Source organism: Schistocerca serialis, chromosome 1 (genome assembly GCF_023864345.2).
Source record: "Schistocerca serialis cubense isolate TAMUIC-IGC-003099 chromosome 1, iqSchSeri2.2, whole genome shotgun sequence".
NCBI lineage: Eukaryota > Metazoa > Arthropoda > Insecta > Orthoptera > Acrididae > Schistocerca > Schistocerca serialis.
Genome location: NC_064638.1, coordinates 870948105 through 870975621, shown reverse-complemented (window position 1 = coordinate 870975621; position 27517 = coordinate 870948105). Strand labels below are relative to the sequence as shown.

General features: G+C 42.2%; 1 protein-coding gene across 1 annotated transcript in view; it reads left to right on the top strand.

Moving 5' to 3' along the window:
• Window positions 1-27517, top strand: part of LOC126486014 (beta-glucuronidase-like) — a 357520-nt gene that overhangs the window by 267921 nt on the left and 62082 nt on the right. The window contains exons 4-7 of the mRNA XM_050108918.1: window positions 11607-11773; window positions 18973-19118; window positions 25314-25507; window positions 26671-26817. Of these exons, the coding sequence (XP_049964875.1) occupies window positions 11607-11773; window positions 18973-19118; window positions 25314-25507; window positions 26671-26817 (654 nt within the window). The remainder of the gene's footprint in view (window positions 1-11606; window positions 11774-18972; window positions 19119-25313; window positions 25508-26670; window positions 26818-27517) is intronic.

Here is a 27517-nt window from a genome sequence, read left to right as displayed (position 1 = left end):
AGGCCGCAGGTTCAATCCTAGGGATCTATCCTTGGTGGGAGAACTGGACATCTATCTCAGTTGTTATTTTTTCTCCCTAACTTTAATTCCTATTTCAAATTTTTCTTTGATTCCCTTTACTGCTTGCTCAATATACAGATTGAGTAACATAGCAAAGCACTCCGTCTTCAGGCCACAAGTGGCCCATTGGGACCATCCGACCGCCGCGTTATCTTCAGATGAGGATGCGGATAGGAGGGGCGTGTGGTCAGCACACCGCTCTCCCGGTCGTTATGATGGTTCTCTTTGACCGGAGCCACTACTATTCGGTCGAGTAGCTCCTCAATTGCCATCACGAGGCTGAGTGCACTCCGAAAAATGGCAACAGCGCATGGCGGCTGGATGGTCACCCATCCAAGTGCGGGCCACGCCCGACAGCGCTTAACTTCGGTGATCTCACGGGTACCGGTGTATCCACTGCGGCAAGGCCGTTGCCGAGTAACGTAGGGGATAGGCTAAACCAGGGGCGGGCAGGAATCCTGCACATGTGCGGTGCACTTGCACGCGTGCAGTTAACAGGTGTTCCGCGTGCACACAGGGGCAAGCTGGCCACCCGCTTATCTCCCATCCCCACCATACCTTCTGTCCGCTCCTTCCTCTGTAATGCGTTTTGTTTCCTAGCTTGCTTTATTGAGTGAATGAATAAGGTTAGTAGGAGTGCTTGAAAGAAATCATGGTTTGAAAGAGTACCTATTACCTACGATACCTTTTATTTAATTATCACAGGTGGAGTTTACAATACTTTAATATCTGGAACAAAATTTCTACATACAGACAAACACAAACAGTTACGTAAATTTTCATCACTGATGTTTGCTCTTAACCGAGACTTATTAATGCAGCAAATGGTTTTCCAGCTGTCGCTATATTAAGCGCAGTCTTATAACATGCACATACCGCTGGGCTATTATTGTTATCGTCCTGAAAACTTGAAAACAGTGCTCCATAAAATGTTAAATCAGTTAGATGAGAGACATGACGAGAGAAAGTCGCAGATCTCTCGTGACAACAGCAACTACGACAAATTCGAATGGCTCTGAGCACTATGGGACTTAACTGCTGTGGTCATCAGTCCCCTAGAACTTAGAACTACTTAAACCTAACTAACCTAAGGACATCACACACATCCATGCCCGAGGCAGCATTCGAACCTGCGACCATAGCGGTCGCGCGGTTCCAGACTGTAGTGCTTAGAACCGCTCGACCACTTCGGCCGGCCAACTACGACAGATTCATCTGGTATCGTCAGATCGCTCTTCTTAAGCTCAGTCAATTCCCCATCCGCTCAGAATCCGACAATAAATTGTACTCGTCCTTGTGAAATTTATTATAATAGCCTTCAATACTAAACTTCCATTGACCAGCGAGAATACTGCCACATATTAAACATTTCGAATTTTCACGTTTTTGCACAAAGAAAAAATGATTCTCCCATTATTTTTTGAAAGATAGCAAATCTCTACTTCTCCGTTTCTTGAAATACAACGTTCACTACATAGTGCTCGTTTCGCATCAACGTCCGCAGCTTAGCCTGGCACTACACTGCCGCAACCTGCCGGCTGTCGCCACAGCCCCGGTCGACGCCTGCACGCGAGCAGCACACGTGCAGCGCTCTGCACTCATGAGCCGCGTGCAACGTTTGCCCGCCCCTGGGCTAAACCCTCTCTCACTCCCTTCTCAACTACTGATTCCCTTTCATGCCCTCTACTCTTATACCTGCCGTCTTGTTTCTGTTCAAGTTGTAAATAGCCTCTCGCTCTCTGTATTTTACTCTTATTACCTTCAGAATTACAAAGAGTTTATTCCAGCCAACAGCGTCAAAAACTTTCTCTAAGTCTAAAGATGTTATAAACGTAGGTTTTCCTTTCCTTAACCTGTCTCCTAATCGCAAGGTCAGCATTGCCTCGCTTGTTCCTTCATTTATCTGCAATACAAACTGATTTTCTCCGAGGTCGGCTTCTATCAGATTTTCCATTCCTCCATAAAAAATTCGTGTTGGTATTGTGCAAGCACGACTTATTAAACTGATAGTTCGGTAATATTCACAACTGTCGGTACCTGCTTTCATCGGATTCGAATTATTACGTTCTTCTTGAGATCTAAAGGTATTTCCCATGTGCCGTACACATTGCACATCAAGTGGAATACATTTGTCTTGGCTGACTCTCCCATCTATATCAGTAGTTGTGAAGGAATGTCGTCTACTCCCGTGGCCTTGTTTCTACACTATCCAGTAACATTGATGTGACTACCTGTCAAAAGCCCGAATAACCTGCTTTTGCAGCACTGACTGCTGCGAGACTTGCAGCAAGATAGTCAGTGAGGTTCTGGTAAGTACTAACAGGGATCTGAAGCCCTGCTAATTCCAGCTCCCTGGTCAGCTGTTCTAGGTTTCTCAGCTGAGGATCCATGGTCCAAACAGCCCGATCGAGGTGGTCCCATAGGTTCTCGATTGGGTTTAAATTGGGGGAGTCTGGTGGACAGGGGAGTTGTGTTGTTGTTGTGGTCTTCAGTCCTGAAACTGGTTTGATGCAGCTCTCCATGCTACTCTATCCTGTGCAAGCTTCTTCATCTACCACTACTTACTGCAACCTACATCCTTCTGAATCTGCTTAGTGTATTCATCTCTTGGTCTCCCTCAACGATTTTTACCCTCCACGCTGCCATCCAATGCTAAATTTGTGATCCCTTGATGCCTCACAACATGTCCTACCAACCGGTATCTTCTGCTTGTCAAGTTGTGCCACAAACTCCTCTTCTCCCCAATTCTATTCAATACCTCCTCATTAGTTATGTGATCTACCCATCTAATCTTCAGCATTCTTCTGTAGCACCACATTTCGAAAGCTTCTATTCTCTTCTTGTCCAAACTATTTATCGTCCATGTTTCACTTCCATACATGGCTACACTCCATACAAATACTTTCAGAAACGACTTCCTGACACTTAAATCTATGCTCGATGTTAACAAATTTCTCTTCTTCAGAAACGCTTTCCTTGCCATTGCCAGTCTACATTATATATCCTCTCTACTTCGACCATCATCATTTATTTTGCTCCGCAAATATCAAAACTCCTTTATTACTTACGGTAAATTAATCTTGGTGCTCTTCAAACCAAGCACGTACACTGCGAGTCGTATGACACAATGCATTGTCCTGCTAATAGATCCATTGTGGCGAGGAAAAACAAACTGCATTTAGAAGTGGACGTGGTCCCCGAGGGTAGACGCGTACTTGTGATGATCCAATGTGCCTTCCAGAATAGCGAGGTCACCAAGAGTATACCACAAAAACGTTCCCCGGCTCATAAAACTCCCTCCTCCGACCTGGACCCATGAGCTTTCAGACGTTTCACGCCATACAGGCCAAAGGCCATCTGTCCAACAGAGCATAAAACGTGGTTCCTCTGAAAAGGCCATCTGTCGCCACTCAGTGGAAGTTCAGTGGCATGAAAATTCCAGCCTTCATCTCCAATGAACAGCAGTGAGCATGTGTGCATAAACCACGCGCCTGCCGCTGAGACACATGCACAGCAATGGTCGGTGAACTATCATTGAGGAAACGCTGTTGGTAGCACTTAGGCTCATCTGGATGGTCAACTACATGTCTTCCCTTATGAGCATCTGAGTGGTCAGTTGCATGTCTATTCACCTGTACACACCTCCGTAGGTGTCATTCACCACTGCCGTCTAGTCCGTGGTGCACCATAGTTGCCTTTGCTCCAGTTTTGGATGGCGCTATTTTGCCATGCATGGCATACTTCAACCATGGCAACACGTGAACAGTTTACAAACTTAACCGCTTCGGAAATGCTTCAACGCCTGGCCCGAAAGTCAATGATAATGCCCTTTTGGGTACCAGATAAATCGTTCTGTTTCCACATCACGACAACGACTGAACTTTTTTCCGCATCCCGCCTCCCTTCCCCCCCTCGACACGCTTTATATGGCCTCCATTGCTAGTGCTGCCACCTGTGAGTGGCTATAGCACGTTGATGTCGAACTTAGGTGGTGGTCACATTAATGTGGACTGTGTAGTTATGTCTTTCAGTGTTATGTCAGATCCTTCTTGCAGTACACATATCTCCAGTCTCATCTTCATCTACTTCGTCCACTCTTGCTACATTATTCCTTTCCCTAGTATAGCCCCTCTGTATATTCGTTACAACTTTAAATTTTCCCTTCTTTACTTAGCGGTCTACTGGTTTTTCACCTGACAGCTGCTTTTATTTTGTCCGGAGGTCTCTCTTATTTTCTTGAAGGCTGTATCCATCTTTTCCTGATCATAAACGATTCTATAACCTTGCATTTTTCCTTTAGCCATTCCTACTTAGGCAGTTTGCACTTTTTGTCAATTTCATTTTTTAAATATCTGTATATCCTTTTGCTAGCTTCATGTATCCTGTGGTACCCAAAGATTTCTGCTGTGCCTTGTCTTTTTACCTATTTGGTCCTCTACTTTCACTATTTCATCTCTCAAAGCTACCCATTCGTCTTTTAATGTATTCCTTTCCCCAGCTTCAGACACTCATTGCCTAGCGCTCATTTTGAAACTCTCAACAATCTCTGACCATTTTCAACTTATACTGGTCCCATCTTCTTAATTTCCTATCTTTTTGCAATTCACAACCAAAAAATTATGGACAGAGTCCACATCTGACCCTGGAAATGTCTTACAGTTTAAAACCTGATTCCGAAATCTCTTTCATACCATTATGTAACCTATCTGAAACCTTCCGTGTCTCCATGTCTCTTCCACGTACACAGTCTTCTTTCATGGTTCTTAAACCAAGTATTAACGATGATTAAATAAGGCTCTGTGCAGAATTCTACGAGACAGCTTCCTCTTTTAGTCCTTTCCTCCTGTCCATATTCTTCTACTATTTTCTCTTCTCTTCCTTTCTCTGCTATCAGATTCCACTCCCCCCACCCCCTCACAGTTAAATTTTTCTTTCCCTTAACTATCTGAATAATTACTTTTACCTCATCATACTACCTTTCAATCTCTTCAGCGTATGCGGATCTAGTCGACATATAAACTTTTACTACTGTAGTTAGTGTTGGCTTTTGTGCCTATCTTGGCTACTATAATGCATTCACTGAGCTGTTAATAGTAGCTTACACGAATCACTACTTTCTTATTCATTATTAGATCTAGTCTTGCATTACCCCCATTTCATTGTGGCTTATAACTCTGTACTCACCTGACAAAAAGTTCTGTTCACCCTGGCACTTCACTAGTTCCCACTATATCTAGCTTCAACCTATCCATTTCTCTTTTTAAATTTTCTAACCTAATTATCCGATGAAGAGATCAAACATTCCAGGCTCCTACCTGAGGAGTGCCAGTTTTATTTTATTTTATTTATTTTTTGACTGATGACAACATCCTCCTGAGAAGTCGTCGCTTGTACATCCGATTGGGGGATTATTCTACTTCCGGAATATTTTACCCAACATGGTGCCACCATCATTTAACCATGTAGCAGAGCTGCATGCCCTTGGGAAAAGTAACGGCTGTAGTTTCTCCTTGCTTTCAGTCCTTTACAGTACCAGCATAGCAAGACCTTATTGACTGACGCAAAAGGCCAGATCAGTCCGTGATCCAGACTGCTGCCCCTGCAACTACTGAAAAAGCTGCTGCCCGTCTTCAGGAACCATTGGCCTCTCCACAGATATCCCACCATTATGACTGCACCTCTTTCGCTGAGGCAAACCAACCACCCAACGTCGGCAGGGTCCATGGTTCATGCGGGGGATTAATATAACCATGAATAACAATTCTTTTGGTTAATGATCGGAAATCATTTCCTTATTTAATTCAGTCAACCGCCTCGAATGTGTTAGGAAATAAAATTAAAAACTATTTCAAAACATCTTTCTATTCACAAATCATTAATGTTTGGCTGCACTGAAAATTAAAGATCTGCAAATGAAAAAAAGAACGGCAGAGAAAATCCTGTTGGGTATCAACAAAATAACCAGCGAGAAATGCTACTAATAAAAAATTTTTAGAAGGGAGAAACAAGGCATAAATTTTAAACAACACATATACAACTCTGATGCCGTATATAACACTTTGCTTACAAACCTTACATCTGATCATTTTCATGCGTTATTTTTGTGTCATTTTATTTACGAGGGCGTGCTGAAAAGTAACGCCTCCGAATTTTTTATGTGAGCTTTTTAAATAAAACAAACGTTATTAACATTCTACACATTCATACTTCATTTCTTAAACGTTATTAACATTCCACATCTTCGTTCTTCATTTTGTCATATTTCCACCCCTCTGTCGCTAGTGAGCTCCGAACTGTCGCGTGAAGCATAACGGTGTGTAACGTAACTACGTCGGTGCGTGAGAAACATCGCGCTGTAATCGAGTATAGAGTTCCAAGAATTTGCCCACTCACAGAGCAGCGTCTCCTTCAGCATGAAAATACCAGACCACACACGAGCGTTGCGACATCTGCAACAATCTTGTCTAAACTGTGTATCGTTTACGTTTCATTTCCATGCAAGACTACACTCCATCAAATGCTTTCAGAAAAGACTTGCTGGCGCATATTCGAGTTAACAAATTTCTCTTCTTCGAAATGCTTTGCTTGTCATTGCCTGTCTACATTTTATATCTTCTCTGTTTCGGCCAACATCAGTTATTTTACTGCCCTAATAGCAAACCTCATTTAATGCATCTAATATCTCATTTTCTAATCTAATCCCCTCAGCATCGTCCATTGCTGTCTCTGACAGAATTACAATGTTATCGGCAATCTCGAAGTTTATATTACTTTTCCCTGAACTTTAATTACTACTTTGAGAACTTCAGTTGATAGAAGAGATGAAAGCAGAGATGGGTTTGTGGCTTCCTCAACAAGGTCAAACATTCTACAAAGACGGTGTCAACAAATTGACCTCTCTTTGGGAAAAATACACTCCTGGAAATGGAAAAAAGAACACATTGACAGCGGTGTGTCAGACCCACCATACTTGCTCCGGACACTGCGAGAGGGCTGTACAAGCAATGATCACACGCACGGCACAGCGGACACACCAGGAACCGCGGTGTTGGCCATCGAATGGCGCTAGCTGCGCAGCATTTGTGCACCGCCGCCGTCAGTGTCAGCCAGTTTGCCGTGGCATACGGAGCTCCATCGCAGTCTTTAACACTGGTAGCATGCCGCGACGGCGTGGACGTGAACCGTATGTGCAGTTGACGGACTTTGAGCGAGGGCGTATAGTGGGCATGCGGGAGGCCGGGTGGACGTACCGCCGAATTGCTCAACACGTGGGGCGTGAGGTCTCCACAGTACATCGATGTTGTCGCCAGTGGTCGGCGGAAGGTGCACGTGCCCGTCGACCTGGGACCGGACCGCAGCGACGCACGGATGCACGCCAAGACCGTAGGATCCTACGCAGTGCCGTAGGGGACCGCACCGCCACTTCCCAGCAAATTAGGGACACTGTTGCTCCTGGGCTATCGGCGAGGACCATTCGCAACCGTCTCCATGAAGCTGGGCAACGGTCCCGCACACCGTTAGGCCGTCTTCCGCTCACGCCCCAACATCGTGCAGCCCGCCTCCAGTGGTGTCGCGACAGGCGTGAATGGAGGGACGAATGGAGACGTGTCGTCTTCAGCGATGAGAGTCGCTTCTGCCTTGGTGCCAATGATGGTCGTATGCGTGTTTGGCGCTGTGCAGGTGAGCGCCACAATCAGGACTGCATACGACCGAGGCACACAGGGCCAACACCCGGCATCATGGTGTGGGGAGCGATCTCCTAAACTGGCCGTACACCACTGGTGATCGTCGAGGGGACACTGAATAGTGCACGGTACATCCAAACCGTCATCGAACCCATCGTTCTACAATTCCTAGACCGGCAAGGGAACTTGCTGTTCCAACAGGACAATGCACGTCCGCATGTATCCCGTGCCACCCAACGTGCTCTAGAAGGTGTAAGTCAACTACCCTGGCCAGCAAGATCTCCGGATCTGTCCCCCATTGAGCATGTTTGGGACTGGATGAAGCGTCGTCTCACGCGGTCTGCACGTCCAGCACGAACGCTGGTCCAACTGAGGCGCCAGGTGGAAATGGCATGGCAAGCCGTTCCACAGGACTACATCCAGCATCTCTACGATCATCTCCATGGGAGAATAGCAGCCTGCATTGCTGCGAAAGGTGGATATACACTGTACTAGTGCCGACATTGTGCATGCTCTGTTGCCTGTGTCTATGTGCCTGTGGTTCTGTCAGTGTGATCATGTGATGTATCTGACCCCAGGAATGTGTCAATAAAGTTTCCCCTTCCTGGGACAATGAATTCACGGTGTTCTTATTTCAATTTCCAGGAGTGTATGTTCGTCGCCAGGGTGACTATGTTCAGAAATAAATATGTAGACATGAAGAATAAAGATGTAAAATGTTAATAACGCTTGTTTTATTTAAAAAGCTTTAAGAGTATTCACATAAAAAACTCGGAGGCGTCACTTTCATCACGCCCTCTTAATATTAAGTGCCATAATTAAAGTTCAATAAAATGTGTTTTGAAAGCGATTTATCGGGTTGCTTGGATAAAGAGTAATCCAGGATAAGCATTCAACATGATGAATGTGGTAAATCTCATCAGTGCTAAATCTATAATTTAGATGAATCACAGAGGACCGAAAATCTAGTTAATGAATGAGTAACTGCTTTCGTTAGCCGATAATAATTTCGTTCGATGAGTTGTCACAGGGTACTAAGTAAGCTACTTCATTTTTAAGGAAAAACTGAGAACTTTGTCTTACACAGCTGCTAGATACAAAGGACCCCTCTTAAGAGATTCATCCGGGATTTGTTGCAGCCGTTTGAATGACACGAATGCCGTCGACCGGTTAGATAACTGCCGAGCAGTACTAAAATTTGGATTCATAGGTGGATTAAGGCCTCCATCTTAATGCAGGTTTCAAGTTATTTCCCTAAATCTCTAGACTAATGTCGCAATGTTCTCTTCAACAACGCAAGGACCAACTTTCTTTCTCGTCTCTGTCCACAGATCTAGTGCCGTGTGATGCCTCGAGCATATATACATTGCAGTATTTGGTGTTTATCCTCGTCTTCGCTTTTGCTCCAATCATTCATGACCGTTTGCGGCCTGCCCCAATAGAAACAGGAATCACAGTGCTCTCGAACACACGCAGTTACTTTATCCGAAGGCAATATTTTAGGGAAGAAGCAAGAGGTAATGTAAAGCAACTTTTCTTAATATCTTGATAAAACTGTCTCATGGGTATGTTAGTGATAAGCAGATGGAAATTACTCTGTGAGGAAGAATTTAAGAATTGTGATGGTTATTATGGACGGGCGCGTAAGCAAACGATAGTGTCAGCAGGTGTAAGAGTAATGCTGATGCTGATTTGTCAAAAAGTGACACTTTTGGAAGACCGTAGCTGTTACGTGATACAGAATGATGACACTGCACAGCAGAAATGAGTCATAGTTTTTTTTTCTTTTTTTTTTTTACTGTTATGCGTTCATCGTCACACAGGTTGCATGCATTTGCCAAAACATACGAACATTTCACGGCAACCCATATGCAAACCAGCATCCATGTGATTTTATGGAAGAAAATCATTTCGAAACCGGTAACGATGTTTTTTGAATAAAGTTATGCAAAACCAAGTTGTGACTGATTTACATTGCCCACTATCAACGAAATGTAAGAGTGGTGGGATTTAACCCTTATTGCTTGTAGGTATCAACGTTGCTGGATAAGAAGGGCGTGGAAGAGTGAATAACGAGAGATATCTAGTGGTAGATGAAAGCATTTGGCTCTCACCGTCAATATCCATGACCTACAGAGTTCTCTTTTGGTGCTAAATGAGTTAGAACTCTTAATAATAATCCTACAAGGCTCAATAATAAAAGCAGATTAATGATGTTTCTCGTTCAGTAATGTGTGACTAGATTAAACGCCAAAGAGTATAAATATTTATGACGTGAGCGTTCGGACGTGCAGAAGGACAATTAATCCGCAACGTCTGCTGCTGCAGCTCAAGTTACGTAATTTTGGGACGGCGCATTTCAACCTGTATAGCGCTTAGCGTGTTTTAAATGTTATTACTTTGCTACTACAGATAGATCGGCTTCAGAAGTTCCGTGAAACTTCGTAACGCGTTTTACAGACATCTTAAGAATTTGATTCCAGGAACTGAAGTTGACTTAAAGATATGAAGTACAATGGTATTGTGCCTTTTCGCCACACTATCATTGCACAGATTTTACATCATTTACATTTTTTTCCGTAACGGGATAGGAAGTGACACGCAACAATATTTTTTTATGTTTTCTATTTGCACTTATTTATATTGTCCAATCTCTGTTACAATCACACTGTAGACGGCGCCGAAGTGTTGCGAAAAGGCAACAGATTTAGAACTATGAAATTCTTACAGCACCGAGCGAGGTGGCGCAGTTGCTAGCACACTGGACTCGCATTCGGGAGGACGACGATTCAATCCCGCGTCCAGCCATCCCGATTTAGGTTTTCCGTGATTTCCCTAAATCGCTCCAGGCAAAGGCCGGTATGGTTCCTTTGAAAGGGCACGGCCGACTTCCTTCTCTGTCCTTCCCTAATCCGATGAGACCGATGACCTCGCTGTCTGGTCTCCTCCCCCAAACAACCCAACCCAACTCTTATAGCAAATACGGTAAGCGATTTGCATCTCCTGCTTCTCCATAATTATTTTCAATTTTTCTTTATTTACGCTTCTGCTTTTTACAGACAAGTAAAATATCTATAACATTTTTTCGCCATCTCATCAGAAAAGTAAAACCATACACTACACACAAATCATAAAAAAAATACAAGATCAGTGCTCGAATTTTGGAGTAATAAAAGAATTCACAGCCAACAATATTGCTTTTTAAGTTTTCTATTGCACTGATTCATATTGTCGAATCTGTTCTAATTAATTGCATTACAATGACACTGTATAGAAAACTGTCTCATGCAGGAATACTTAGATGCGCACAAGGGTTTGAGAGCCTGCATAAACCGGAGAAAGTTAATCAGACTGTCATGTATCAATTATACATGGCTAGCAGTTTACTCAACACACTTGCAAAGTTTATCTAGCACTTGTCTCGTAAACTCATGGTCATAATATCGCAGAAATTGTTTCTACAATACAAGACTTTATAATACAGAGTCTCGAGATTTTTCAACAAACAAAAGGCATCGTATCAATACGACATTTACAATTACACTCATGTTGTACATAGCTTTGAAAAGTAACGTGTCATCTTTTTAGATTCTTCTCTTTACAATACTGCACCACAGCTGTTACTAAAACTTAAACGGGCAGAAACGTATATAAAATAAGGTGTAACTTCCAAGTTGCGCTACTACCACGCATTATAAACAAGCAGCATCATTCCAAAATCACGTGACCAGCCCGGTTTAGTGTTGAGAACAAGCGCAGTACACTATGCTCACTCACACAAACGTACTCTACGTTAAATGCGCCTGCTTTTATTTGAGACTGCATCCGGCTGTCTGTGACACACGTATTTCTGACTTGCAGTGGCTGAACGGCTACAGCGTGATGACGCACGAGATTGGCCATCTGCCCTTCCAGGCCGACGTCACTTCTTACCTCATATACGGCGAGAGCAACAGGATTACCGTCGCCGTCAACAACACTCTGAGCAGCACCACCATACCACAAGGATCGCTGGAGCAAATGCAAACGTAACGCTCTTTTCCTGTTTTGTCCATTTACTTCAGTGTTATAGGAAATGTACTGCCTACATTCTTTGAACGATTGTATTACTCCTTGCACGTCACGTTAATAACACAGCCTCACAGTTTCACGTTTTTCACATCTTTATAAAGGGCAATTAGAAATGGATACGGCAGTTACAAACGGCTACAAGTATTTAATGCGTAGCGTTACATCGATGAAAATTACAGAAAATGTAGAAGACAGACCAGTTTTTTACTTACATTGTAAGTGTTTTATATAACTCACTGTGCCCACATACTTTTCTGAACGATAATCCACATGTTGCCGGCAAAGGAGACACATACACAAGATCTTTCATATATTCCTATAAAGTGAAATCTATGGATCTAGTTGACCAAGAGCAGAACACTGCGTCATGTCCAGTAAAAGGGATCCAACGGTTTAAAATATATTGAATTAAAAATGTGAGAAACTCAAAATCCCAATGTGGGGGTGCCCCATCTTCTCAAAGTTGCAACCGAAGGTGTCTGTATCTAGGTAAATGTTTGTTGAAACATTAGCTCAGTGAACAAAAATGGACCATACACTTTTGTACCGATGTCTCATGTGTTGTTGTGGTTGCCTGAGACTGGCTTGATGCAGCTCTCCATGCTACTCTATCCTGTGCAAGCTTCTTCATCTACCACTACTTACTGCAACCTACATCCTTCTGAATCTGTTTAGTGTATTCATCTCTTGGTCTCCCTCTACGATTTTTACCCTCCACGCTGCCCTCCAATACTAAACTGGTGATCCCTTGATGCCTCAGAACATGTCCTACCTACCGATCCCTTCTTCTAGTCAAGTTGTGCCACAAACTCTTCTCCCCAATTCTATTCAATACCTCCTCATTAGTTATATGATCTACCCATCTAATCTTCAGCATTCTTCTGTAGCACCACATTTCGAAAGCTTCTATTCTCTTCTTGTCCAAACTAGTTATCGTCCATGTTTCACTTTCGTACATGGCTACGCTCCACACAAATATTTTCAGAAACGACTTCCTGACACTTAAATCTATACTCGATGTTAACAAATTTCTCTTCTTCAGAAACGCTTTCCTTGCCACTGCCAGTCTACATTTGATATCCTCTCTACTTCGACCAACAGTTATTTTGCTCCCCAAATAGCAAAACTCCTTTACTACTTTAAGTATCTCATTTCCTAATCTAATTCCCTCAGCATCACCCAATTTAATTCGACTACATTCCATTATCCTCGTTTTGCTTTTGTTGATGTTCATCTTATACCCTCCTTTCAAGAGACTGTCCATTCCGTTCAACTGCTCTTCCAAGTCCTTTGTTGTCTCTGACAGAATTACAATGTCTTCGGCGAACCTCATAGTTTTTATTTATTCTCCATGGATTTTAATACCTACTCCGAACTTTTCTTATGTTTCCTTTACTGCTTGCTCAATATACAGATTGAATAACATCGGGGATAGGCTACAACCCTGTCTCACTCCCTTCCCAACCACTGCTTCCCCTTCATGCCCCTCGACTCTTATAACTGCCATCTGGTTTCTGTACAAATTGTAAATAGCCTTTCGCTCCCTGTATTTTACCCCTGCCACCTTCAGAATTTGAAAGAGAGTATTCCAGTCAACACTGTCAAAAGCTTTCTCTAAGTCTACAAATGCTAGAAACGTAGGTTTGCCTTTCCTTAATCTAGCTTCTAAGATAAGTCGTAGGGTCAGTATTGCCTCATGTGTTCCAATATTTCTACGGAATCCAAACTGATCTTCCCCGAGGTTGGCTTCTACCAGTTTTTCCATTCGTCTGTAACGAATTCGCGTTAGTATTTTGCATCCGTGACTTATTAAACTGAGTGCTCGGTAATTTTCACATCTGTCAGCACCTGCTTTCATTGGGATTGGAATTATTATATTCTTCTTGAAGTCTGAGTGTATTTCGCCTGTCTCATACATTTTGCTCACCAGATGGTAGAGTTTTGTCAGGACTGGCTCTCCCAAGGCTGTCAGTAGTTCTAATGGAATGTTGTCTACTCCCGGGGCCTTGTTTCGACTTAGGTCTTTCAGTGCTCTGTCAAACTCTTCACGCAATATCATATCTCCCATTTCATCTTCATCTGCATCCTTTTCCATTTCCATACGCCCTTGTATAGACACTCTATATACTCCTTTCTGATTTCTCTTCTTTGCTTAGAACTGGGTTCCCATCTGAGCTCTTGATATTCATTCCTGTTTCTCATGTAGCACATTAACTTTAGGTGAATCTGGTTAAAATGCAGTTACCCACAAAGGCTTTTCTGTACCCTATATTCGAATATCGTGGTTGTTAACATGGTCATTTGTGTGGGAGGTTGATAGCCACTAAAAATCAAATGTACAGCTAATGTTTATTACGACAGGGCTTCGCCAAAGATAGCATACTTCAGGTATTTTACGAATTCTTCCTGTTTCTATTGTACTTAAATATAGTTTTGTGAGTTTTAAATGGCGTAGAACCATAATAACACACGTTTAGAGTCCGAATGAACATTTATTTTGGTACTGAACAGAACCAATACAGAAAATAGATGTCGAACATGGTGCGAGAGAACAAAGACTGAATACAAAACTAAAGAGCATAAGCAAAGAACTGTCGCCTCGTGTCAGAGACGCCAAAGACCCCCCTCCCCGGCAGTGCAGAGAATGGCGGGGCGGAGCTAGCACACATCCACAACAAAGTCCTCGTGCCAACTATAGTATAATAAAATAATGGAATAGATGATAATAAAATGCGTGGCTTTTTAAAATGTATTGAATTAATGAGATTAATTTTTCGGCGTGAATGACAAACACAATAAGCTGAGCTATGCCTGGAAATAAGTCCGTATTAGTTCATATTATTTTGCAGGGCGGAGTAGTTTCTTTCTCCGCTGTAGATTTGTGCTTACCATTCTTTATAATATTACGTTTGGTCGCCGCGTTCACCTTTGAAGTCTTGACCGTGTTCCTATTAAGCTTATCGGATCTTCGTAATTTTCCAAAGTACACAGGTGGGCTTCAGTTATTGTAATTATTGTACTATTTGAAATAACAACTCACACGACCTTTCTGTTAATAAAACAATACTGTATTTTTCTAAACGGTGCACATATGAAATCCACACTCCTCACTTATTCATAGCGACCCCAAAATGGCGGTCTACAATTACTCGCTAAAAAATTGACGTGCTTCTCACTCTTTCACTAGCTGAGCGCGAATCCCTCCTTCCTCCTACCGGTACCAGAAAAAATCCTCTGTTTATTAACAACTGAAAGTCAAAAAATACATGACGGTAGGCATAGGCTCTATGATGGGCTACCGCTTCATCTTGTCTCTTTGCCTTTAAGGAAGACGAAAACATAAAGGAAATGCAAAAGGTTTATCACACAACATGGCGGACAGAGGTGGCATCCGGCGTGCGAAGTGTGAATCTCAGTGCGTCGTCAGGGTCCTGCACATCGGACAGCTACACAGGCAGTGGCAAGTCGATGGGGCCCATGGCGGCAGTGTCAGCGGGTGAGGCGTCGGCAGAGGCAGGCCGGCAGGGAGTGACGGGACCCACAAAGGGAGGCATGTGTGGTGGGGCGAGAGGGGGCACACGAGTGGCGCAGGTTGACTGACCTTGGAGTGCTGGGATGGCGTATATGAAGTGTTGGCAATAGGCGACAGCTGAGCACATGGTGCGGTAGCCACGGAAAGTGAGCAATCCTGCGAAGTGAGGACATGGACGTCCGAGCCGGGCTGGAGTGATGTGAGCAGGCCTCAGTGGGAGATGGCGACGGTGGGCATGGCGCGATGGCTGCGAGATGCGAAGGATCCCACAAAGCGGGGGCTAGTGTGTCCTGTAGGTCCAACTGCATCCACGTGGAACAGGCAGCAGGAAAGGAGTAGCTCGATACAGGAGCGGGGCAGAGCAAAGGCACTGTAGGAGAGGGAGGCTCCATTGACAGGAGCGGCTCTGCAGAGAGGCAGTGTAAGGTAATTCATGGATGAGCCAATTCAGCAGCGGTGGTAGCAATGAGGGAGCATAACTCCATGTTATGAGTGTGTAGTCTGTCGATCTGCTTGCGGACGTCCGATAAATTAGAGAGGCGAGTCGCAATATCTTCAAGCAGAGAAGCACATGTGGAAGGCGTGGCCAACAAGGTGGAGAGCAGAGACATGTCGAGTTCATTCGAGCACGGAAAGGCAGAACCTGATGCATGATGGAGCGTAGCGGCCTGCAGGTGTGGCGAAAGTTAGCAATGGTGTAGAAAGTCTAACCCAACCACAGGTTCGACCAGGTTGGCGATGTGGAAGGTCCAAGGAAGTGTCGCACTCAGTGATAGATGAAGCAACATCTTAATGGAGCTCAGGACTGTGATAGGAGAGTGATTTGCAGCGATCAAATCAAGGTTAGCAGGAGAAAGTGTGTTGCCCACAAACTTGACCGGGATAACGCTGATGTCAGTGCCACTGTCGACGAGGAAGCAAGTGCCTGATGACAATTCAGTGACGTAGAGGCATTGCACTGCTGAAGCAAGTAGTGCGGCATCGGATGCTAGGTGCTGTGAAGAATCATGGCAGGACATGGTGCCTAAGTGTGCCCACTGGTCTCAGTTGGGAAAGGCGGAAGGCGCACAATTGCGAGCTGTGTCCCCACAAGTAGCGTGCAACCAGCACAGTGCAACTGACTGCGTCGGGGCAGGAAGCTGATCAGGTTGCTGCTTGGGCGAGGTTGGCAGCTGTCGAGGGCTGCAGGCAGTACCTCCTGTAGGCCGCTAGGTTGCAGCTCCTAACAGGCAGCTAAGGTGCTGATGGGAGTGCACTGGTCTCTGTTGGCAGAGCATGCCAACTGGGGTGTCGGGGATGTTGTCTGTGACAGTCGGCGTCGGTGACGAATGATCATGTAGGCCCGATTGGCCATGCATAGGTGAACCACGAGATGGTCCGTGATGTGAGATAACAGGTGAAGTTGCAGATCCAACAGCAGTTTGACCGACCACAAAGTCCAAAGCGCCATGTCTGGTAGTGTTTGATTATCAATTAATGCATGAATGTGCTGCCAAAACTGCAAAGGTGTGCAGTCATCGAGGTGCTCGTCGTGGATGATGTGCTGGATAGCTTCTGCCAGAGAGCGAGAAAGGTGTTCGGTAAGTATTGTCCGAAATTCCATGAATATCCAGTAGATGGTGCACTAGTGCGAACCAAGTCCTGGGGTTGTCCTTCTGAAACTCAGGCAGCTTAGGAAATCTGCCAGGTAACACATGTTGATGTAGCACTGGTAGGTGAAGATCTGTGTCGGCGATGGAGGGGGCCCCCAACACCAGGAGCGCAGTAGCGGTGAATGGTGCGTCGCCCAAAGTCTGCGTGGTGGGGCGGCCGCAAGCAGCACACAATGTGGAGTGAGCCGGTGTAACCAACAGCACAGTGTGTACCAACTGCAGGCCTGGAGGTGGACACGGAACGAGTGTACTGGCCGTTGCCGTTGCAACAGTGGGTGGAAGGTGATTGCGAAGCAGCCAAGGGGGGGCTGATGCGGAAGCCAGCACCGTAGAAACGGCCGGTGCCATTACGGGAGTGGGCGGAAGGCGATTGTGGTGTGACCATGGAGCGATGGTCATGGAAACTGGCGTGGCTGAGATAACCGGTGTCGAGACAGCATGCAGAGGGGGGGGGGGGGGGAGGTGAGGTGCACTGGCATCAGGCATATAAGAATGTGCAACCCCGTGCATGTGAACGTCGAAGTATAGTTCTCAAACTGCGTCTGCACATCAAACCAACTAGAAGGCGACTGTTTAAATGGAGGATGAAACACAATGTCCTTCATATGATTATCATTCACAATGTCGTTAAGCAGTGTGCACTGTCCGGGCGACAGGCATTGCTGCATAGTAGCATCTGACGGTGGCCATGTTGGGCCGGTAATAGTTAAGTGGCTGCTGGCATGGCAGGGGCCAGGTAATTGTTCACTTTTAGCCAATTGTCCATTAGGAAGCACAGTTGAAAGGGTGTGTGGCACTACCACGAAACAACACTGGTAGATCCATTGTTCCGAAGATAATGTGGACTGGCACACGAAGTTCGTTAATGATGAAAATAAACACAACATAATTTCCAAACACACCACTGTGGGTTTTATGTTTCGTAGAACCATAATAACACACTTTTAGAGCCAGAATGAACATTTGTTTCGGCACTGAACAGAGCGAATACAGAAAATGGATGTCGAAGAAGTTGTGAGAGAACAAAGACTGAAGGCAAAACCAAAGAGCATAAGCAAAGAACTGTCGCTTCGCATCAGAGATGCCACAGTTTCATTTTCAGCTTCCTTTTGAGAACACGTCAAACCATTGTTTGTGGCATTTGTAGCTCATTTTTTGTTTAGTACGTCAATTTCCATGCATTACAGTGAAAGGAAAGGTGAAGTCTTTCAATGTTTTGTACTGGTGGCCCCGACAAGTAGTCAGCTGATATATTTTTCTTCGGACTACTGAGAACATCTATAAATGTTGGTGGTATTTAGAAATGCTTGATAGCATCGCTGATTAAATAGTCTATGCATCGCGATAACAGAATGACAATTGTTAAATTCTAACAAGCAGAATTCCTACTAAATGGAACCCACCATTTTCATTTACATTTATTTTGATTTACCATATTTTTTATACTTAGACGTGTGGCCAAGTGTTTTGTATTGGTGCTAAATACTGACATCTAAATAGATCCATCCTATCTACTGATCTCCAGTTTTTTTTATTTTATTTTTCACCACTTTGTACAGATGTTCAATCTAGTTACAGATAGCATGCCATAATCCACAAGTCAGTTTCAAAACAAAAGACAAGGCTTCAGTGAGTTGTTCCCTAGCTTTAGCCTATCTGAGGAATTGTCAAGAAACAGCTTCCTGTGCTGGACTGTCTACAGAGGAGCATTGTAATACTAGTAACAGCTGTCTCTTGTAGCTATGAGAGTTATGAACTATAAATGCTAATCATTGTAATTAAGTTAAATCATAAAGAAACTTGAAGTTGCTAATCATATGTTAGGCCTATGTTAATTTATTAATCGTATCTGTGATTAGACAATAATGTAGTATTGTACATTAAAAACAGTGGAGTGCTGTTTTCCAAATTGTTCATGTGAAATGCTGAAGCTGTGAATAACGCTTGAAATACAAATATTATTCCTGTGCAGGGGAAATGGTAACATCACATACTTGACCTTCACATTCGACTTCTTCAATTACGCTGGCATTCATCGCTCTGTTGTCCTCTACACAACACCAGAAGTCTACATAGATGACATCACTATCACTACAGACTATTCAGCTGATGGAACTGGTATGTTTTTAGGTTTAATATTGTTTCTGCTCACAAAAAGACTATTCTGTGAAACTACTGGCACATTAATGTATGGTATTTTTTTAAGAAAGCAACAGTAGAAATTTTCCCGATTTTATTCACAAAGAGCCTAAAGAAAACTGAAAATTTTAAACCTGTACATGGAGTGGAGAAGTAGTAGGTGAATATGGACTGGGAGTAAGGAATAAATGAGGAAGCTGCCTTGTAGAATTTTGCCCATAACATAACTTAATCATAGCTAACACTTGGTTTAAGAATCATAAAAGAAGGTTGTATACATGGAAGAGGCCTGGAAACATTGGAAGATTTCAGGCAGATTATATAATGGTAAGACACAGATTTAGGAACCAGTTTTTAAATTTTAAGACATTTCCAAGAGCAGATGTGGACTCTGACCACAATTTATTGGTTATGGACTGTAGATTAAAACTGAAGAAACTGCAAAAAGGTGGTAATTTAAGGAAATGGGACCTGGATAAACTGAAGGAACCAGAGGCTGTAGACAGTTTCAGAGAGAGCATTAGGAAATGACTGATAAGATGGCGGAAAGTAATACTGTAGAAGAAGAATGCGTAGCTTTGAGAGATGAAACAGTGAAGGCAGCAGAGGATCAAGTAGGCAAAAAGATGAGGCCTATAGATACTCCCTGGGTAACAGAAAAGATACTGAATTTAATTGATGAAAGGAGAAAAAATAAAAATGCGGTAAATGAGGCAGGCAAAAAGAAATACAAACATCTCAAAAATGAGATGGACAGGAAGTGCAAAATGACTAATCAGGGATGGCTAGAGGACAAATTTAAGTACGTAGAGGCGTATATCACTAGGGGTAAGATAGATACTGTCCACAGGAAAATTAGAGATAACTTTGGAGAAAAGAGAACCACTTGTATGAATATCAAGAGCTCAGATGGCAACCAGTTCTAAGCAAAGAAGGGAAGCAGAAAGGTGGAAGGAGTACATAGATGGTTTATACAAGGCCGATGTACTGGAGGGCAATACTATGGAATTGGAAGAGGGTGTAGATGAAGATGAAATGAGAGATATGATACTGCATGATGAGTTTGACAGAGTACTGAAAGACCTGAGTAGAAGCAAGATCCCGGGAGCAGACAACATTCCATTAGAACTACTGATAGCCTTGGGAGACCAGCCCTGAAAAAACTCTACCACCTGGTCAGCAGGATGTATGGGATAGGCGAAATACTCTGTGACTTCAAGGAGAACATAATAATTCCAAAGCAAGCAAGTGCTGACAGGTGTGAATATTACCAAACTATCAGTTTAATAAGCCATGGTTGCAAAATGCTAACATGAATTCTTTACAGATGAATGAAAAAACTAGTAGGAGCCAACTTTGGGGAAGATCAGTTTTGATTCCGTAGAAATGTTGGAAGACACGAGACAATACTGACCCTATGACTTGGATTAGAGAATACGTTAAGGAAAAGCAAACGTACATTTCTAGCATTTGCAGACTTAGAGAAAACTTTTGACAATGTTGACTGGAACACTCTCTTTCAAATTCTAAAGATGACAGGGGTAATATACAGGGAGCGAAAGGCAATTTACAATTTGTACAGAAACCAGATGGCAGTTATAAGAGTTGAGGGCCATGAAAGGGGAGCAGGGGTTGAGAAGGGAGTGAGACAGGGTTGTAGCCTATCCCTGATGTTATTCAATCTGTATATTGAGCAAGCAGTAAAGGAAAATTTGGAATAGGAATTAATCCATGGAGAAGAAATAAAAACTTTGAGGTTTGCCGACGACATTGTAATTATGTGAGAGAGAGCAAAGGACCTGGAAGAGCAGCTGAACAGAATGGACAGTGTCTTGAAAGGAGTATATAAGATGAACATCAACAAAAGCAAAATGAGGATAATGGAATGTGGTCAAATTACATCAAGTGATGCTGAGGGAATTAGATTAGGAAATGAGACACTTAATGTGTTAAAAAATTTTACTATTTGCAAAGCAAAATAACTGATGATTGTCGAAGTAGGGAGGATATAAAATGTAGACTAGCTATGGCAAGAAAATGTGCGTGAAATCTTATGAAGGTCATCAGTCCCTAAAATTACACACTACTTAACCTAAATTATCCTAAGGACAAACACACACACACATGCCCGAGGGAGGACTCGAACCTCCGCTGGGACCAGCCGCACAGTCCATGACTGCAGCGCCTTAGACCGCTCGGCTAATCCTGCGTGGTGGTTATGGCAAGGAAAGTGTTTCTGAAAAAGAGAAATCTGTTTACCACGAGTATAGATTTAAGTGTCAGGAAGCCTTTCCTGAATGTATTTGTATGGAGTGTAGCCATGTATGGAAGTGAAACGTGGACAATAAGAGAACAGAAGAAGAGAACAGAAGCTTTCGAAATGTGGTGCTACAGAAGAATGCAGAAGATTAGATGCGTAGAACACATAACTAATGAGGGGGTACTGAATAGAATTGGGGAGAAGAGAAATTTGTGGCACAACTTGACTAGATGAAGGGATCAGTTGATAGGTCATGTTCTGAGGCATCAAGCAATCACCAATTTAGTACTGGAGGGAAGTGTGGAGGTTAAAAACTATAGAAGGAGTCCAAGAGATGAATACACTAAGCAGAATCTGAAGGATGTAGGTTGCAATAGTTATTCAGAGATGAAGAGGCTTGCACAGAATAGAGTAGCATGGAGAGCTTCATCAAACCAGTCTTTGGACTGAAGACCACCACCATCACAACAACAACAACAACAACAACAACATGGAGTGCAAAAGAATACATGATATAAGGTGGCAGGTGTTATTCCATACTACCATCTATACATTAAAAAATAATGAATGATGACTAGAGCACACTGAAGAGTGTGTAGTGAGACTATTCCTAACTTGGACAAAAGAATGGAGGATACCAGATTAACAGTGTATAATTTACTAAACTGAATGAAAGAATATCTGCCTCTGTACTTGTGTGATCACTGTGGATGACTGCTAAGCTGATGTTCTAGGATCAGTTACTGGAACTGCCAGGATTTTTCTTTGGTGGGAGGACCAAAAGACGGTACACTCAGCCTAATGATGTCAACTGATTAGTAGAAACTCTAGGTCATAAAAACTGACAACGGTCACGAAAGCGGTGTGCTGACCACATGTCCCTCTACACCGCATCCAATGACACCATTAACAGAGGGTGTCATGGTGGTCAGCTGGCACTGGGATGCATACCAGGACCTTTGGATGGAGTTTTGTGAATGAAAGACTAAAGACTTGAAGTACGCTAAACCAAATGTAATTACGACATAGAAGATATCAGAAAGGAGTAATTAAAGCAGGGACAGTTTCGGTCAGAAGAGGTAACAAGCAATACAGTTGAACAGCCCATTAAATACAATCAGTGTATTCTTCTAGTACCTTAGTGTAGTACTGGTAGAGAGAATAGCAATCATTCTATTACTTCAGCTGCATGTAATTTGTGCTGGATTTCTCAGTGTTACTATTACAATAAGGAGTAAAGTATTTCTCATAGAAATATAGTTCTACTGCAAGATATGTTAATATTGTCAGTTTAGTGTTATGTATGTCTTCATTATTCACACCATGAACAAGCACAAAGTTTAGTATCATGTTTTGGATACTTGTTACACTAAAATAAGGACTGAGAGTTGCTTAAAAATCACCATAAGGAAGAATAGAAGGCAGAACAGTATAAAAACCAGTAACAAACATCACTAGATTAAATTACACAAAATAAAACTGAAGCAAAAAATTAGTAAACACCGCCAGATTAAACTACTCACAGAAATGTTGTTTACTCAGTACACAGGCCCTCTCACAGCATTTCCAGTTGCAATCATTAGATAATTTTAACTGTGATGATCTTATCTTCAACACAGTGACAGCCAGTTGAATACATAGAGATACTTGATCTTCTCAGGCTGTCCTTGTATCTGTCATCACAGGCACACATCCTTCTGGCGATTTTGATATGTGCCATGGCTGTTCATGCTCTGATGGTAATGGTGGCACTCACATTACTGATATTGCCTAGTTTGTGTTCCACAGCTCGAATGCAGACTATGGCATCACAGACTAATGATGAATAGAAGTTTTTATAAAAACTGTTCCTAATGTGTCTCACACAAAAATGCTGGCAACCAAGTGGCAATGTATGAGATTTGTCCTTTCGAACCGGTCTTTTATTCTGTACTGCAGCAATATCACTCTTGTGGTTTGGAGGAGAAATGGTAATGAGAAAGTGTACCTTTGTTATGGAATTGTTTTTATACAACCTGTGATGATGCACATGATCAGGATGGTATCAGGAGCTCAGGCGGACATCCCGTATGTAAAATGAAAAGTGTTAGGATTCAGAGGAATGTGGGTATCATTTCGAATAACATCCACTAAGGGGTACAGCATTCACAGAAACTGACTAAAGCTGCAGAGTGAACCACGCATGGTCTGGAAACAGAATTTTGCTCTCAATAGAAAGGACTGGTGGACATGTCCTGAGGGTAAGGAAACTGGCAGGCAAGAGGCAAGAGAGCGGCCTGGTGTTGTGGCTGCTAACTCGCAAACCCTCTTGCGTATCTCATGTGATGGCACCTGGTCCTCCCCTTGGCTGCCATGTCACAGAAAGTTGGTGTCCCTCGCTCAGTAATACTGTGGTGGTGCCCATAGCTCAGCGTAATAGCATGGGGTAGCTGGCCACAAGTACTGAGGAGTAACTTACGTAACTGCTCACTCCACTTCCTGAGGCTAAATTAAAATGATGGAAGTAGAATATGATAAAATTTTTTACCACTATTACCCATTACCATGTGCAGTAAGTCCAATTGTCTTATTTAAAGCATCCTTCCATATGGCTTGAATGTGCATTTTGGCAGTTTGTATCTCACACAGATTGCGAAGACACTTGTGAAATAATCAAGAGAAATTTATGTAGCTGACTAAACCACAGAGAGTAAAATAGTTCATCAGCAATTAAGACAACCCATCATGAAAGTCTTAATTCCATTCATTCATGGTTCATATTATTGAAGCATTAGAACAAAATATAGGTATGAAGTGGGACAAAAAGTGTGACAAAAAGTGAACTACCCACCAAATCAAACTGGTGTGGAACAGCAGACAGTCATAAAAAAGTGTCAATAACTGTAACTTGGCAATAATGCTTGCATTCAGTTCACACACAAACAGCCCCCTCCCTTCCCCCATTTCCCTCTCTCTTGTTCATTATCAAATATTGGCTGTTAATTGTTCAATGATTTGAATTGTGAAATCCATAAAATTTAAATTGTTTCTCAGATTAACAAAGAAATGAATCAATCAATCAATCAGTTAGTCTTCCTCTCCAATCTCCTTATACCCTGCCCACCACCATCTCTCCCTTCTTCATACGGTATGTCCTCTTTCAGTCTATGTAGAAGCATTAAGTTATCTCAAGAACCAGAAAAAATAAATATTGTCAAGCGGTCTGATGCATGAAATGTCAAGTGATCATGAGGCATGAAATATTCTTTTGTGAACTTCTTGTGGTTAAATTGTGCAAGGTTAATTCAATGAGCAGTATTTTAACAGATACAGTTTCACAAAAGTTTGTTTTTATAGATATATGACTTATATAGCAATTACAATGGGGGTTCCTGTTAAAAATTAAGTTTAGCCTATTTTCAACAATAACATCACCATTTAGCAGAGCAGTGAAAATAAATTTCAAACAAAAGTTGTTTAGTTTTTGCTGTAGAATAATAATAATAAAAAGTGCAGTTTCCCTTTTAATTAATAAAAATCTCATTTTTACCAATCAAAACACCATCTAGGCTGCCACTTTTGAACCCCTTCATCTTCAACAAGTTTCATTTGATACACTTTCCTCGTAGGTTGTACATCTTTCAAGGTGTATTTCAGCAAAGATTAAAATGTGATGCCCCATAGGACCTATGCTGCAACACAAATGGGGCAAAACTTTGGGAGAGTAACAGTACATGTTTGGCACAGTTTGTATAAATTCTGACAGCTGAGCTACAGCAATGAAGACCTTATTTGTGGCTCTTGCTGAACTTCATTGCTGTATTGTGAATGGTTGATATCACTGTTTCCATTTTACCCAGGATTTTTGTTGTTGTATTAATTATTTTCAGTCATTGACATGCTTTTCAGCTTAATTTTTTGTGCTGTGTTAATAGGTGTTCTGAACTATACCGTTGTTTCTGGTGGCCAGCTGACAGTTACACCACAATGTGAGGTTGAACTACTGGATGCCAATGGATCTGTAGTTGCTACAGGAACAGGTTTCTCAGGAGAGCTGACAGTGATCAATGCAAATGCTTGGTGGCCATATCTAATGAACAGTAATCCTGGGTACTTGTATACTTTGAAGGTAAATGTCAAAGCCTCTCACAATTAGTTAAATGTGAAATATAGTGGACTTCTTGTATTAATCATGAGGTGATAAGATGCTACATGACAGTAATGGAACACAAAGATATCAATACTTTATAGAGTTTATTTGAAGAGAGAACTGTTCTTTGTAGTGTAGTGTGTTATCTATTTGTTTGGTTATTTAATGCCAGAAACAGTTTAGCAAATAAAAAATAAAAATCAGAACAGACAGCTCAAGGACTTCCTTCCTTGGATAGAGAAAGTAAAGAAAATATCATATACTAACGGTAGAATGACTGCAATGTGTGTATCTACTTAACGCATGACATGGCAAAGATTTGTGAAATTGTGAAGTGGCTATGGTACTTGTCTTAATTTGGTACTTCATAATACTACAACAAGTATACACACTGCCATGAAGAAGGATATTAGTTCAAAATTATTGCTCGTTATTTGCACTCTTGGCATTTCTTGATTTAATAAACTGGTCTAAACAAAAACAAGGCGTAGCTTGATCAGCAGCATAAATTAGTTTCAATAATATTTTTCTCTGAAAGTTTCTTTGTGTGTAAATAAGTAGATTTGCAATATTTAAGTTTGCTGTATTTTATATTTTCCTTCGTTTTCCTTGTCTTCACCAGTGATATTTTTTCTGTTGATGATGACATGCAATCTTTACACACACACACACACACACACACACACACACACGAACACGTATAAAAAAGTAATATGTGGACAAAAGTGTACTGGTGGTACCTGGAGATGGGGTATAGGCCATACAGAAGTATGGGACAGTGGGAAATATCTTTGAGGCTAGAGGCTTGCAAAAATGAAGTATATATTGCAGGGAGAGTTGCCACCTGTACATTTCAAAAAAGCTTGTGAAGCATCCACTGATGATGGTCCATAAGTTGTTAGCATAGTTGGCTTTTGGTCACAGTTTGGTGGCGGCCATTTATGTAGATGAGTACCTGATTCATTATAGTAGTCATACAGATTTCTGTGCATTAATGTTGTACACTGACATTGGTACATGGGCGGATGGGTGAGGGAGAATTGTTAAACTGTGATTTCAGTGTGTATGTGTGATGAGCATTTTATATTTTGTTAGTGAAGAGAACTCACAAGATTGCAATACATTTATCTTTTCCCCCACAGGTGAATGTGACATCAGTAGATCTGGGCACAGAAGACATTTACAGACTCCCTGTGGGAATACGTCGACTGAGGTGGGACAACACCTCACTTCTTATCAACGACAAGCCTGTATATCTCAGAGGGTTTGGAAGACATGAGGATTCTGATGTGAGTCTGCAGTCAAATTCAAAGAAAATAGTTGATTCTAAGAACATTTATTAGAGAAATTTAGAACTGAAGATAGTCGAATTCCATGATTTTCCAAGTTTACTGATAAAAAATTAACAGCCTGTTAGATATGTTAATGGCTGCAGTATCAGACATGGAACTGTTTACAGTATATAGTGAACTTCAGCTAAGAGCTCTATTTTATTTAATGGAAAACTCGGCTAAAGTCTAGATCAGAGTCAGTGGCAGTTATGGCAGTGCTTGTTTACTGTTCATAGGTTGGCAATGTGTCTATTTCATGTAGCCAATGGGATGATTCTTTGACATAAACAATGAGAGGTGAGAAGAGAGACAATGTATTTCTAGCTCCAAAATTGAAACCATTGTCTTGTTTGCTGTTTTTTAGTGTATTAGTGAGTTTTAAGAGAAATATTTTGATTGTGAAAGCAAGAGTTGTAAAGGGACTGACGTTGGTGCATGTCTCATGGATCCATTGCACAGACACAAAAATGTATCAAATGTGGTGGTTAAATGAATATGCAATCAATCTGCGTGAGCGCACTGAGTAAGCAGATCAAAATATTTTAATTAAAGCATTACAGAAGGCAAGTAGGTCCATGTTTATTGATAATAGAGCTGCACATTCAATATATTAATGAACACTGATCCACCAACCTTCTTCTATGATTTAATTAAAAAA